This window comes from Spermophilus citellus (assembly GCF_964194105.1).
Source record: "Spermophilus citellus genome assembly, chromosome: 3".
NCBI classification, from domain to species: domain Eukaryota; kingdom Metazoa; phylum Chordata; class Mammalia; order Rodentia; family Sciuridae; genus Spermophilus; species Spermophilus citellus.
Genome location: NC_138184.1, coordinates 226,313,464 through 226,328,141, shown reverse-complemented (window position 1 = coordinate 226,328,141; position 14,678 = coordinate 226,313,464). Strand labels below are relative to the sequence as shown.

The window sequence follows — 14,678 nt, the reverse complement described above, 5'->3', positions numbered from 1 at the left end:
CCTGTTTGGCCTTTTTTTTTTTTTTTTTTTTTTTTTACAATCTTGATAATTGTAAGAATACTTAGAAAGTACACAAATTATATATTTCTAAAATTAGCACTGCCTTATTTGGGAGTCAGAACTGCTTCCCAGTACTCTTGAAGCAAACTTTGGCAGTCGCGGTAGATGATGGGGACTGCTGTGCTCATGTGCTGGCAGGTGGGGATGGTCTTTGGCTCTCCTGTCTCTCTCCCCCCACACCTATACTTTTCATGCTGCTCCAGGTTTCTTTAATCACAGCATTCAAACCTGAAATATTTGTTCACAGGTAGGGGTTAAGTGAGACGACTAACTCACCATTTCACAATAACTTTATCTTTGCAGATAACTTCCACTTGCATCCCCAAATAATTTGTTTTCACAGAGAAGGCGCATTGTTTCTCTACCCCTAGCTCCTAGTCCCAAAGGCCTTCCGTGGACTCCCAGCCTAGGTTGCTTCCCGCTGTCTGTGTCTAGTACAGGCCCAGCTGGCCAACTCCCAGCTTCCGCCTGCAGTGCGAGCCTTGCATAGATTCTGCTCTCACTTTTTTTGCCCCATTGTTCCTAATTAAAATCATAACCTCATGGGCTAAGGATATAGCTCAGTTGGTAGAGTGCCTGCTTTGCATGCACAAGGCCCCGGGTTCAATCCCCAGCACCACCACAAAAAAAAAAAAAATCATAATCTCTCCTTCAAGACCAGCTTTAGGTCCCCATGTATTCCATGAAGTGCCCCTGGGTACTCTGGCCCTCCTTAACATCCACACACTTCCTTAATTATTGAATGCAAGCCAGCCTTGTCTCTCCAGCCTAGCAGAGGGCTCTGTGGGGGGAAGAAGCTTGTGGTCCTGAAACCCCAGAGCCATGCTGGGCGCCAATGTGCTCTGTGAATGTGGATGGTTAGCCTGGAGTCGGTGAACTTCAGCAAGTGCATAAGCCCACTCAGGGAAGATTGGGAGATTTCTTGAAGAGGGAGTAATTAGTCCCAAGATTAATCCAGAATGTGTTCTGGGTAGGGTGGAGCTGAGCCTTGCCCCCACCTTCCATCCCAGGTGCTTGCCCCCAGCCACACCTGGCAGTGCAGTTGGCTTCTTAAAAGTGGCCCCAAGGCAAGGGAGGGGGCTGGCGAGAAGCAGGAGGATGAGCGCAGAGCTTGGGCGGCGGCGGGGGCAGCAGCAGCAACAACAACAGCAACAACCCCAGGGCCGCAGGAGGTGGAGCTCTGGGGACAAAAAGTCCAAAAAACGTAGCCGGCGCAAAGAAACATATTCAATGTATATCTACAAGGTGCTGAAGCAGGTGAGCGTGGGGAGTGAGAATGTGGGTGAGGGATGAACTGGCAAAGGGGCCCCAAAAGAGTGCTGGACTGAAAGCGGGGCTTGGTTTCTTGCTGGCACTGGCACAAGTGGCCACAGGCAGGCTGTGCCCCTCCTGAGGTGGCTGGTGTTGGTCTCAGGTCTCTACCTCTCAGTGTCTTGTGCACCTGTAGTCGGAGACATTTAAAGCATTCTCCCACCCTTTCCAGAGGACTGCAGGGCTGTTGGACAGAAATGATCTTGAAGCACACTAGGTGGGACAGGCTGAGGGTAATGCACACACTGCAATACAGACAGGGAGCCTGTGACTGAGGGGCAATTAGTATGACCTGGGTTCCTGGGAGAGGCCTGGTCAGGTAGTACTAGCTCTTTGAAGGGCTTAGGATTTGTTGCTGATGGATGAAGACCTTGAAGTCCATAACTGGGGTAACACAGTCACATGACTGAGAGTGGCAGAGCCTGGGCTCCCCTGGCTTTGGACAAGCCCATAGCATCGTTCCTGGTGGCCCCTAACACCCAGTTGCAGGTGCCCTTCATTTAATCATAAAAAGGATTCCCAGATTCGGCGCCTTGATAAACACTTTGGGCATCAATGGCTATTCATAAACCAGTGTGCATAGAAGATCCAAAGCGCCCTGCCCTCACCTCAAAGCTGCTGCCTGCTTAGCAGGGCCAGGAAGAGGAACAGGTGGCTGTGCTGTCTGAGCTGGGGCTTGCCACCTGCCTAAAATTATTTTTTTTTAAATTCTTTATGAGTCAATGTCTGAAATTTTTTTATTATGAGTTCAAAACATTACAAAGCTCTTGACATATCATATTTCATACATTTGATTCATGGGAGTTCATAATCTGCCCAAAATTCTTACCCCTCTAGTAGATTAGTTCCCAGAGTGGAAGCCTGTCTTCAGTCTGAAGCCCATTAACAGTGTTAGTGAACTGGCACCATGGGATCTGGGATGTTCTCGTGGGTGGGGAAGGCACTGCTATGGATGGTCCAGAAGGGAAGCAGCAGAGGACGGGCTATACCCTAAGATTGGTGGGTTTTTTGTTTTTGTTTTTGTTTTTGTTTTTTTACCAGGGATTGAACTCGGGGACAACCAACCACTGAGCCACATCCCCAGGCTTATTTTATATTTCATTTAGAGACAGGGTCTCACTGAATTGCTTAGTGTCTCGTGGTTCCTGAGGCTGCCTTTGAACCCTCACCCTTCTGCCTCAGCCTCTTGGGATTACAGGTGTGCGCCACTCCACTCTGCTAGAGGTGGTATTATTAATCCCTGAAGATTAACCCCATTTCATGGCTCAGAAGTTGCTGGAAGGGTTGGACCAGGCCTGGGCTTGCCAGGCAGAGGACACCTACGAGTTGGTTCCTTGTTGCTGCTCACTGAACTTGACTGCTTCTCAGCTCTGAGCTCATCAGCAGACCTAAGAATGGGATGTGATGAGAAGGGTTTTGAGCTAACCCACCTTTGAACAGCAGCAGACTTCCTGCCAGCAGTGGGGACCAGAGGTAGCAGTGACAGTGGGTGGCTGGGTGTTAGGAGCCCCGTTCTAATTCTGGCTCCCCCACTGGCCTGGTGCAGGCGGGGGCAGTCACTTCTCTTCCACTTTGCACCTGACCAGGTCTACCTACTCAGGCCTCTACCATTTGTTTCACTAGAAATCAGCTAGTTCAAAAGGCTCTGTGACAAGAGGAAAACAAGGCCCAGAGGTTGATTCCAGGTCATAGTGATTCACAGCCCAGATCACAGGTCTGCCTCCTGGTCTGGTGCCACTGTGACAGTCATGCAGGTGTGCTTACTGGAGGGTAACTTGGCACCAGCCATTTGACCAGGAATAATTAACCTTCATTATTTCTCATACAGGGTTCTAAGATGCAGATTTACTAGCACAATCTAATAGCAAACAAACCCTTAAATGTCCATTAAGAGGAATGGTAATGAACATGATTCACCCACCCCACTATGGCTCATCTATGCAAATGCATTAGATGAAAACAAGGTGCATGTGTAACTGATTCCACTCGTTAAGTATAAATGCTTGCCTTTGCTTCTATAAGGAATTTAATAGTTACTCTGCCATTGGAGAAACTTTTTTCTTTTTAAAGTTGAATATACAGCCATGTCATTTAACAACAAGAACACATTCCAAAGCTGGACATGGTGCACACGCCTGTAATCCCAGCTGCTCTGGAGGCTGAGGCAGGGGTATCATGAGTTCAAACCCAGCCTTGGCAACTTAGCAAGGCCCTAAGTAATTCAGCAAGATGCTGTTTATAATAAAAAAGGGCTGGGGATGTAGTTCAGTGGTTAAGCGCTGGTACCAAGGAGGGAAAAAAAAATCCACATTCTGAGAAATGCATTATTAGCTAGTTCCATTCTTATGCAAATGTCAGAGTGTACATGTACAAGAGAAGATGGCCATGATGGTCACTAGGCAATATGATGGTACGGGACCACTGTTATATATGCAGTCTGTTGCTCACTACGTGGCACATGACCGTAGCAGTAGAAAGAAAACAGTTTCAATTTCCCTGTCTGGTGGCCTCCAGGGAGATGCTGGTGAGGAGACCTAGGTTCCTGTCCCTGGACTCTAAGAGTCCAGGTTGGGCTGGGCCAAGGCTGTGGTGCACACAGCTGTGGTTAACAGATGGTCTTGCTGCTTTTCCAGGTGCACCCGGATATCGGCATCTCTGCCAAGGCCATGAGCATCATGAACTCCTTTGTGAACGATATTTTTGAGCGGCTGGCTGGTGAAGCTGCCCGGCTGGCCCAGTACTCAGGCCGGACAACCCTGACTTCCCGGGAAGTCCAGACAGCCGTGCGTCTGCTGCTACCTGGGGAGCTGGCCAAGCATGCTGTCTCAGAGGGCACCAAGGCTGTCACCAAGTACACCAGCTCCAAGTGACCAGGGCCTGCCATAAATAAAGGGTGACCTGTTCCCGTGCACTGTGGTGACTTGAAAAGGGGGTGTGTGGAGCCAGAGTTTTGTCTGGGGCAAGGGTAAACTTCCTCTTTGACGCTACCACAGATGGAATCCTAACACTTCTTAAAATCTGCTTTCTAAATGTATTCCTGGGGCACCAGGTGATAGTGATTTGTAAGCCTAAGACCTGCTTTCATTGGTGGAAAGCAGGAGCAGGGCTGGGACAAAGGTCCTGGGTTTATGCTGCCGTTTCCAGCTGTGAGCCTGAAATTCCTTGGTATGTTACTTCCAGGCTGTGGTTTTATGAATCTGTCTTACATCGACTCTCGTTGTTCCCTGTATGTGGCAGCCACTGTGCTGGGCAAGGGGCTAGGCTTACATGTTCAACATACAGAACCGAAGGTCAGACCAGCTTCTAAATAATCAGCTGAGATTAATTGAAGTTTTTATTTCCCCTAACATTTTCTTCCCCCTCAATTTCAGAACAAATCAATGGATGTTTTTGAGATTCCTAACTTTTCTTCTCCACTTGTAGTTCTTTATTTCTGTGATTGGACCCAGGAGTTTTCTGCCCACGAAGCTACATCTCCAGCCCCCCTCCCCCTTTTTTAAGATGGGTCTTGCAAAAAAGCTGGCCTCTAACTTGCAGCCTTTCTGCCTTAGTCCCCCAGGTTGCTGGTATTACAAGCATGCCCCATTGCACCCAACTTCCAATTTTATTTTGAAACCTGCAGTGGCACCTGTTTGGGAGGCTGAGGCAGGAGGATTACAAGTTCAAGGCCAGTCTCAGCAACTTAACGAGACCCTATCTCTAAATAAACACACAAAAAGTGCCCCTAGGTTCAATCCCGGGTATCAAAAAAAAAAAAAGTGCTGTAGCCACCCCTGGCCTTCCCACTTACCATCTGACCACGTGCTTTCCCTCTCATTCTGTCTCTGCCCTTTTCCATGGGCATAAGACCTACACATTCCGCTCCAAACTTGGAGGGGTTGGAGTGAAGGGGTGGGACTTAGACTGATCTAGAATCCTTCTTTATGTTCCCTTGGTGATTGGATCACCTCAGGTTGTTGCCTTCAGCTTCATTGCCCTGAAAGGTGCTACCTTGTCCTGGTGGCTGACAGCTGGCTGTGGCCCCACATGCCCCACAGGTTTTTTTCCTCACAACTCAAGCCTCCCAAGAAGATTCCCCAAGCTGAGGACTGAGGATCCACATTCGGGTCCCAGGACTCGAAAGGGGCAGCCCCAGGAGATCATGGCCCTGAACTCACTGTTTCCACTCCACCACTTGCTTCACACCTTGCTACAGAAGTGTGCATCATGGACCAGCAGCCTCCACGTCACCTTGGCACTTGTTGGGAGCTCAGGCTCTTGGGCCCCACAGCTCTGAAATGGAATCTACATGTTAACAAGATTCTCTAGTAACAAGTATGAGAACTCCTCCCCGCTGCCCCCTGCTGCCCACTTTCTTTGGCCCTGCTCCTCATTTATTTATTCATAAGCCTCTACTTAACCCTGAGCAAAAGAATGGCTCCCCCTGAGCAGAGGGGCTGCTGCTGGCGGAATGCTTTGAGCTTCCAGAGAAGCCGTCCTGAGCCTGGAGCTCATGGCAATGGGGAACGTCCACGGGTAGCTGCGAATGAGCCCCAACATCGAGTTGCTGTTTGGGTCAGCTTCTTTACCACTGTGGCCAAAACTATTAGAGAAAAAGTTTATTTGGGGGCTCACAGTTTCAGTCCATAGCTGGCCAGGTCCATTCCTCACGGCTGGAGGTGAGGCAGAACAACATGGCAGAAGTATAAGGCAGAGGACAGCTGCTCAGGACACGGCAACAGGAAGGAGAGAGAGAGAGAGAGAAAGTGCTTACCACTGAAAATATGTACACCTCAAAGGCGCACCCCCAAGGGCCCACCTCCTCCAGCCACACCATACCTCCCTATAGTCACCACCCAGTTAAACCCTCTCAGGGGATTAATTTACTGATTAAGGCTCATAGCCCAATAATTCCACCTCTAAATTTTCTTGTTTAAACTTTCTAAACATCACTCCTTCTGGAACCCCAAGTTCATAGTCCTCCAACACAGCTTGGGTCCCCCACATCCCCTGCCCCCTCCTAGCACAGAATTCCACATGGGCCACGTGAACCTTCTTAACCCAGCCAACCCCAGGGAGGGAGGCATGGTTGTGCTGTCACACAGAGGAAAGTGGGGACTTCAGGGCCTCTGAGCCCCAGTCCAGGGCCCTCTTCCCCACCCATTACACAGGCTTCTAGGACAGTCATATACAAAGGTAAAGGCAGGGGCCACAGGTGGAGCATGTGTTTAGCATGCACATGACCCTGGGTTCGATTCCCAACACCAAAAGAGTAAAGTCAGGTTGCATGGAGTGGAGGCTGAGGAGCTGGACCTGGTGGCATGCCCCAGTGGTCCCTGCAATTAGGGAGGCTGAGGCAGGAGGACGGTCTGGGCAACATAGTGAAACTCCATCCCCAAAGTAAAATCTTTTAAAAGAATAGGAGGCTGAAGGAAGTTAAAGAAACTTTCCCGAGTGAGGAGTCCGTTTGCCCTTAGGACAGATACTTACCCAGAGGCTTACAGCTTACAGGTGACTTCAGGTAGAGACTTATTGATTCTCACCAGAAAAGTGGCCACAGTCGTCACCCACACTGCCCTATCCTTTCTGCAGGCTCTGCCCCTGCCCGCTTCAGCACTGCCATCTCAGGGATGTCCGCCTAGGGAGACATCCAATCCTGCACTCCCAATCCCTCCCCTCAGCCTTAGAACATTGGCACAACAATGGGTCAGAACTCTTAACACTAGGCCGTTCTGCCCCCGACTTTAGGGAAACCACAGAGGTTCTTTGAGTTCCACGGCCAGCTCAAAACAGTGTGAGGAGTGGGCACTATGTCTGAGGGGTGAGTGAGGGAAGAAGGAGGCTGGCAGGGTGGGGAGAGCAAGGGGCAGAGCACCCTGCTGGCTGTGAGAGGCAGGGCAGGGAGGGCTCTGGTGCTGGCCAGCCCTGCGTGGGTCCTGGCCGTTTGCATGGCTCCCTGGCTGCTTCTGCCAGTGAACAGCTTTTGGTCTTCAGACTTCCCTTGGACTATTCCTTCCAGCACCAGGTTCTGGCCTGGAAAAGGGACTCTTCTCTACCCTCATCTCTCTCCCTTACCCCCCACCCATCATCCCAGACCACTGCTGCATGGATTGGCTGGGCCCTCATCTGGAGGTATCCATACTCCCTAAACTCCAAATACCCTTTCCTTTTCCTTACAGGAACCCCACCACAGGCTGCCTCCTCCCCCAACTCCTACAGCTACACCCACACTTCTCTCCTTGTTATCCATTGGAGACCTAGAGCCCCCCAAACCCATGCCTCTTTAAGCCAAGTGGGTGCCTACTTACTCCTACCAGCCAATCACTTCTCTGAAGTCCACTTTGGTACCTTAAGGAATATCACTCCTTCTGGAACCCCAAGTTCACATCCCTCCAAAACTCACAGCTTGAGTCCCCGCATCCCCTGCCCACTCTCCATGGTTCAGAGCACAGTATGTCCTACTTCTCTGCAGAACTTACCAGCGCCTCTGGGAGGCCTCCCATGTGACCCTGCAGGAGCTGCTGGACCAAGAGCAGCCCCTGCTGGAAGCTGTGCCCAACCGGGACCGGCAGTCCTTCCAGTATAGACTCTCAGTGTTCTACCTGTACTACCTGGGGCTGCTGCGCCGTTTTGACACCATCTATGACCAGATGGTTCAGCCACAGAAGCGCCGGTTGCTGCGGCGGCTGCTGGATGGCGTGGCGGGTCGTGTGCTGGAGATCAAGGATGAGCTGGTTCGTGTTGACCTATGTGAGACCCACTGCCTGGACCGCGTGCTACAGGATCTCAAGCTGACCCCAGTGCGTGCACTGCCACCTCAGGCTAGGTGGGAGGTGGGGGCTGGCCTTGACATACCACTGGTGTTGAGACATCTGCAAAGACAGGAGAGCCAGGCAGATCAGAGGATGGGTTTGGCCCGAGGAGAAGAGCTTCAGGAACTGGGGATGCATGGAGAATAAGGCCCCACCCACCAGTGCAGCTGGGAAGACCCATGAACTACAGGGGATAGGTGAGAAGAGTCCTCTAGAGCCTGGCTTCTCAAAATGTGGTCCATGGACATTGCCTAGGAGGTGGTTGGAAATGCAGAATGTCCACCAGTACCCAGAGCCACTAAATCTGCACCTGCCTCTTCACATTCCTCCCAGGTGATCTGAGCACATGGGAAAGTTCTAGAAGGGCTTTCCTAGAGCAGAAAGCTACTGCAGGGCCTCCAAGCCTACCCTAAGGTCAATATGAAACTTGCCTTAACCAACTACTGGTGTGGACATGAACAAAATGCAGATTCCCCAGGTCTTGCCATTCTGCTGTGGGAGTCTGGGGAGGACATAGGAATCTGCACATTGTCTTTCCAGTTGCTTTTGAGGCACAGCCAGGTTTGGGACCACTGCCACCTATGGTGATCCTCCAGAATTCAACTCTATCCAGATGGGGACAGGGCAAGAAAGGGACAACCCTGGGGGGGAATTCACCCACAACCTAGAAGTTTCCCACTCCAGCTCCAGGAGGGAGGCAAATACTGCAGAGAATGGCTAAGCCGCTGGAATGGCAACAGTTTGGCCCAATGGCCTGGACTTGTGATTCCTGACCCTCCTCCCCACATCTTGCCCCAAAGGCAGACTTGGAGGTTCCAATCCCCAAATACTTCCAGCTGGAGCAGTCCGCGGCCATGAAGGAGCGCAAGCTGATCCTGGCTGAGATCCTGTCCAGAATGGAGCCAGAGCACCCCACGGAGGCAAGTGGTGAAGACATCCTCCCAGACGCACCCCACCCCCCTCCTGGAATAGAGGTCTTGCCTGGACTAGTCACAGCTCAGAGTCGCCTTGGCCTTCTCCTCCAAGGCTACTCTAGTGCTCCCTTATCTTCCCAAACCAGGGCAGGACTTGGGCACCCAGATGCCCCAGTGCCTCCTTTGGAGGCTGGTCTCTCGCTGCCCACCCAGGATGCAAGCTCTCCCTCATGTGCTCCTGCTCTTTTGCCCCTGCTCTGGCCAGACCTTCACAGGAATCAACCGGACTGACGCCATAATTCTAATACAAACTTCTGAGCGAGCCAGGCAAGGCCGCCTCAGAGCCACCTTCATGCGAGAGATCCAGAGAGAGGAGGAGCGGGATCGGAAGATTCGGGAGGAAGGGCATCCGAGGTTCACTCAGGACCAGAGTGCTGTCATTATACAGAAGGTAACCATGGGTGCCCAGGAGGAGAGCCAGGGCAGTCAACTCCTCCAGGAAGCCTGCCAAGCTACTGGTTGATCACAAGAATGCAGCTGCCTGGATTCTCTTGCCCCACGGTTAGATCCTAAACCAGGGACCCTAATCAGACAGTAAGCATGTGTCTTGTCTGCTTATTATTTAGTCTACATCTCTATCCTACAAAGCATTTGGAGTGGGGTGCCATTGGAGACCCAGAAACAGAACGATCACTTTAATGACAATTAGGAGCTGGGCACAGTGGGGCACACCAGTAATTTCAGTGACTCGAGAGGCCAAGAAGGGAAAGGATTCCAAGTTCAAGGCTGGCCTGGGCATCTTAGTAAGACTCTGTCTCAAAATAGAAAATTAAAAAGACTGGGAATGTAGCTCATGGGTTGATCATCCCTGGGTTCAATCCCCAGCACCAAACAAAAAAAAAAAAAAAAAAAAAAAAAAGAGGGATCCATATAAAGTAGTAGAATTGATTAATGATCATTCTAAGAAAGTTTTAAGAATAAATATTAAATTATATCCTGCACCTCCTGGCAACTGAGGTTGAGGGAAATAGGAAAAATTCAAGATTGACAACTAATGTGACCTGAGCATCCTGAATCTCTGTGCTTCCTTGGGCCACCTTTATTTCAACATCAAAATAGCACAACCACACCCTAACCCCAGCTAACTCAGAAGGCCCAGGCCGACTCCGAGTTTTCCCCAAGGTGGCCATGCCTCTCCTCTCTGGACAACCACTCCGCACCTCTCCAGGTCAGCCTTGGGTACCCCAAACTGTGGACCTGGCCTCTCCCACTATTCCCCAAAATGCTTTTAACACAGATGGACCAGAGATTGTAGGGGCCTGAGGGAAATTCCAGTGCAGGAAGGGACTGCTCTGTCCCTTCAACCACTGCTCTCCTGAGGCCCTGCCTGGTCACAAAGCTTCTTGCCACCTTTTCCTTCCACAAACCCATGGAGACATGGGGCTGGGTCTTCTTTCACCTTCAAATCAACCTCCTTGTCCATTTTCTCTCTCAAATCCCACCCAGGATGCAAGCTCTCTCTCATGCCCAGTGCCTCACAAATTTCTGTCTTCTAGCCTACTACTAGAAAGGAGAAACCCTTCTTATCAAAACACAAAAGCAAACCAACAGCAAATGACCACTCTGTGAAGGCTTGTCTGCCCCCAGAGGGGACAGAGGTCTGTGTTACTTCCCAGTATGTGGAGCATCCCAACTGAGCCCTGGTGTGTTCAGGGCTGTACCAGTGTCTGGCTGTATGGAGAGGAGGTCCTTAATGCAGGGCTCAAGGGAGCACATCTTTTGAGAAGGAGAATGGTCCTCAGAGACTGACTCCTGCTCCCTGTGCCAGTCATTTAGTCCCTGTTGCCACACATCAGATGTACAGAAATATTGCATCCTGGTCTTGGTATTGTCTGGTGCACAAATAAAACAAAAAATATGTGAAGCATTCAATTATTGTGGGCTGTCCTGTGTTGGTCACAGGAGCAGGAGGACCAAGGCCAGAAAAGAAAGGCAGGAACCAGACCCTGCTCATGAGGTGCTTATGAGAACAGAAGGCACAGGCTGGGCGCTGGCCTGGCTCCCCTCTGCCTCTCACCCCACCTCCCATCCACTAGCACTCATCTGTCCTCAGTGGCAGGGCAACTGAGAAAGGGCACTGGGCCAGTGCTGTACTTAGGCCTGGAAGAGGTCATGTTTTGCCTCTGGACTGGTTCCCTAGGGTAGAAACAATGGGATTAGCAGGGGAGCTCCCGTGGGCCCACAGCACTGGTGCCTGTGTCCCTGGGTGGAACCAAGTATTTATTCCAACTGCTATGGGAATTCTAAGAAGGGACAGAGGGGAAGGCTCCCTGGAGGAGGTGGTGCCTGATCTTCACCCACGCCTCAAAAGAACCCACAGATTAGGGTAAAGATGAGGAAGACGAGGGGATGCCTTGGAAACCACACCATTCGGGGCTATTCCTGCGGAGGACACAGCTCCCAGTACTGCCTCAGCCCCCAGCCTGACCTCCTCTGCCAAACAGGCTGTTGCTCCTCCCAGGCCTGAGCCCTGTCCCTGAAACATGGGTTGTGCCTCCTGTCGCCACCCCTAGGTATGGAAAGGCTATCAGCAGAGGAAACGCACCCAGCAGGACCGGCTGGCAGAGATGGAGTTCATCGGCATGGTGAGCCAGGCTGGCCAGGGCAGTGGTCCCGCTCTTGTCTCCATCCCCTGCCCCCTGCCTCTGCTCAGCCTCTTCAGCCCCATGCCACCTGCCTGCCTTGCACTCAGGCTGGCAGGAGATCCTGCAGAGAAAGAAGTATGAGACAGGAAAAGCTCCAAGCCTGTCTCCTCACAGCCCTCCCGCTTCCAGAACAATCTCAGTGGTGGAGGTAGTAGCACAGAGCGTCCTGGACTTGGAATCCCTGCCCAGCTAGAAGGGGAGGCTGCCTGGGTGGACCCCGCACAGCGAGGAGGTTGTGCGGCCCCTGGGAGTACCATACCATGCTGCCTCAGCCCTGTCGCAGCTTTGGTGAACCAACAGGGGCCAAGTCAGGGAGGAGCACACCCCAAACCAGGGCATTCAGGCCACAAGCTCCCCACTGGCTCTAGGGGCCTCTGCAGACTTGCTTCTCCCCTGCTCTGGGTGCACTAGAAATGTGTGACTGTGGACCTCGCCCAGTGGGGGTGGGGAGGGGCAGACTCCCCGGGTGCACAGTGTGAGCGTGGATGCTGGGAAGGGTGGTGCAGTGCCTGTGTTTGGCCGGTAGCAGTCCCCAATCTGTCCTCTGCTCCCCAACAGCCCCCTCATTCAGCTGTCTCTGCTGACCTCAGAAAGACAGGCCCTGCCAGGGCTGAGAGTCCACTCTGGAGAGCGGCTGGCACTGGGGGCCGGAGGATAGGATGGGAGGGCTCCGCAGGGTGGAGCTGCGGTGTCTTGGTGGGATAGGAGTGGAGGTCAGAGACCTGTTGGGGGCTGGAGAGCTGGACCCCCAGGAGGGAGAGCAGGCGGAAGGCGGCAGGGGTCTGCTGGGTGGGGAGAGGGTTGGGGGGCACCTCACGGCAGTGGGTGAGGAATGAGCCTGGCCGCCCGGGCCCATCAACAGTGTGAGCTCAGCGTTTTCAGTAATTGTCTCTGCGCAGAGTGATATTTAAAATACATTTGGGAGCCAATGAGGCGGGAAAGTGGCTGTGAGAGCGGCTGCCAACCCGGCCGCCGGGCGGGGCGCACACGGGGGCTGGGGCGGCCCGGGGGGAGGGTGTGCTGGGGGACTGGGCAGGGGGGCAGCGGATGCATCTAGCAAACTCATTATCAGAGTAATTTACAGACGAATTTCGGCTCCAAACACAATTTCTCCTGATGCAGGCATACCCGCCGTTCCGCGTGGGTGTGTGCGCGTGCATGCGGGTGCGGAGGGAGTCGGGGGCAGGTGTGTGCCTAAGGACGGAGCTCCATCCAGGCCACAGGCTGGGTCCTCCCATGCCTGCTCCTGAGCCCCGGGGCCTTTCTCCCCTTCCCCCAGCTCCCCTCCACCAGCCAGGCGGAGCGCTTGCGAATCCTGTCCCGGGCCAAACTCAGGGAGGAAACGCGGAGGTTGCGCCAGGTGGAAAAGGAGGAGCAGTTTCAGCTGGCCATGGAGAAGACCCACGAGGCTCTCAGAGAGGTGGAAGGGCCTGACCTGAAGGAGAAAATGAAGGACCAAATCCGACAGTGGTTTATTGAGTGCCAGTCAGTGTCCACAGCCCCTGGTGACCCAGGCTTCAATCCTTCATTCTCTCTCCTCACTTGGGTCCCTGGAGTGACTCCAGCCTCATCCTCCCCCCCCCCTTCCCTCCTGTAGCCCAGATTGGCCCTTTCTCCCTCTCTCCCCGCCCCAGTATCCTGCCCCAGTGAATAAAACCATCTCTACACCTGACTTCATTTCCCTGTGGGAAGAGAAAATGATAGGATAAGACAATTAAAAGCATCGTGAATGTCCGTAGAGCAGACCAGGCTTTCCAATATGGAACATCCATTCCTTCCCTCTTTCGCCCATCTTCCTGGTCCTTTGTCCTTCTCTACCCTTCTCTCTATCCCTCCATCCATTCACCCATCCCTGTCTCTGTCCACCCATTCACCTATCCATCTAGCCATTCACTCACCCACTCATCCAGCCATTATGTCATCCTCCCACCCACCTGCCCATCTATCCAAGTACCATCCATCTGTCCAACTTCCCATCCATCTCTCCAATCATCGTATGTCCATTCAGTGCCCTTACTGGTCGGTTCCCTGATTATCCAGAGGAGTCTCTAGGAGGATCCTACCTGATCTTTGCAGACAAGACTCCAGAGCAGGTAACCTGGAGGTGGGGACAGGAGGTTTTCTCTGGCAGGCAGAGCTTGAGGTTATAGAAAGTAGAGAATGGCAGTGGATTGGAGTGGGGTCAGCCACAATGGAGGCAAGTGTGGCCAGAGGAAAGATGGGGCTGGAGAAGGCAGTCATGGCCTGCAGAGGAAACAGTCTGGTGAGAGCACTGCAGCTCCAGATCCCCAGGACCCAGGTCTGAGCCCTCCCTTAGTGCCCTTTTCCTCCTGGACCCCACTGCAGTCTCTCCATGTTCAGCCATCAACCGCAGCAGTTTCCCTAGGCCCTGGGACTCTCAGGTTTACCCCAGTCTCAGACCATAGCTTCCCCACTCCTATAAAATCCCCTTGGTCTCCAAAATGCTTTTGTCATTGGCCGCAGGTGAAACTAGAACTGGAGATTCAGACTCAGGACAGCAAAAAGAAGGAGAAAGAGAAGAATAAGAAAAAGGAAACAGAACAGCCTACACCAGAGAAGAATAAGAAGAAAGAGAAGGAGAAAAAGGCCAGGGTGGTAAGACATCTCCTCGAACACAGGGCAGGTGGGCAAGGAGGAACCAAGTCTGGGAACTGGTGTAGGAAGGCTGGTGCCAGGAAGAATCAGGCCATTTGTGATGGGTGAAGGTGATGGGGTCGAGGTCAAGGCTCCTTCTATTCCAGGAAGCTGATACGATGCTGAAAATGTTGCCATCCAAGTTTATACCCATAATTGGTGCTGGACACAAGGAGTACAAAAGTGAGCAGCCAAAAGCTGACAAGCGCCAGCCTTGATCACGGGAAAGTGGGCATCTGCCA

At 52.4% G+C, this 14,678-nt stretch overlaps 2 protein-coding genes across 2 annotated transcripts in view; both read left to right on the top strand.

The window, feature by feature from the left end:
- Positions 1 to 130: 130 nt before the first annotated feature.
- H2BK1 (H2B.K variant histone 1) lies at positions 131 to 4,759 on the top strand. Its single transcript, XM_081286772.1, has 2 exons — positions 131 to 1,317; positions 4,005 to 4,759. The coding sequence occupies exons 1-2, from the start codon at positions 1,159 to 1,161 to the stop codon at positions 4,239 to 4,241; spliced, it is 396 nt and encodes a 131-aa protein (XP_081142898.1). The 5' UTR covers positions 131 to 1,158; the 3' UTR covers positions 4,242 to 4,759.
- Positions 4,760 to 7,116: 2,357 nt separating this feature from the next.
- DRC11L (dynein regulatory complex subunit 11 like) overlaps positions 7,117 to 14,678 on the top strand; it is a 13,405-nt gene continuing 5,843 nt past the window's right edge. Inside the window, 9 exon segments of the mRNA XM_081283346.1 lie at positions 7,117 to 7,171; positions 7,823 to 8,150; positions 8,963 to 9,082; positions 9,342 to 9,527; positions 11,650 to 11,721; positions 13,061 to 13,266; positions 13,790 to 13,874; positions 14,266 to 14,397; positions 14,544 to 14,619. Of these exon segments, the coding sequence (XP_081139472.1) occupies positions 7,161 to 7,171; positions 7,823 to 8,150; positions 8,963 to 9,082; positions 9,342 to 9,527; positions 11,650 to 11,721; positions 13,061 to 13,266; positions 13,790 to 13,874; positions 14,266 to 14,397; positions 14,544 to 14,619 (1,216 nt within the window). The 5' untranslated portion in view covers positions 7,117 to 7,160.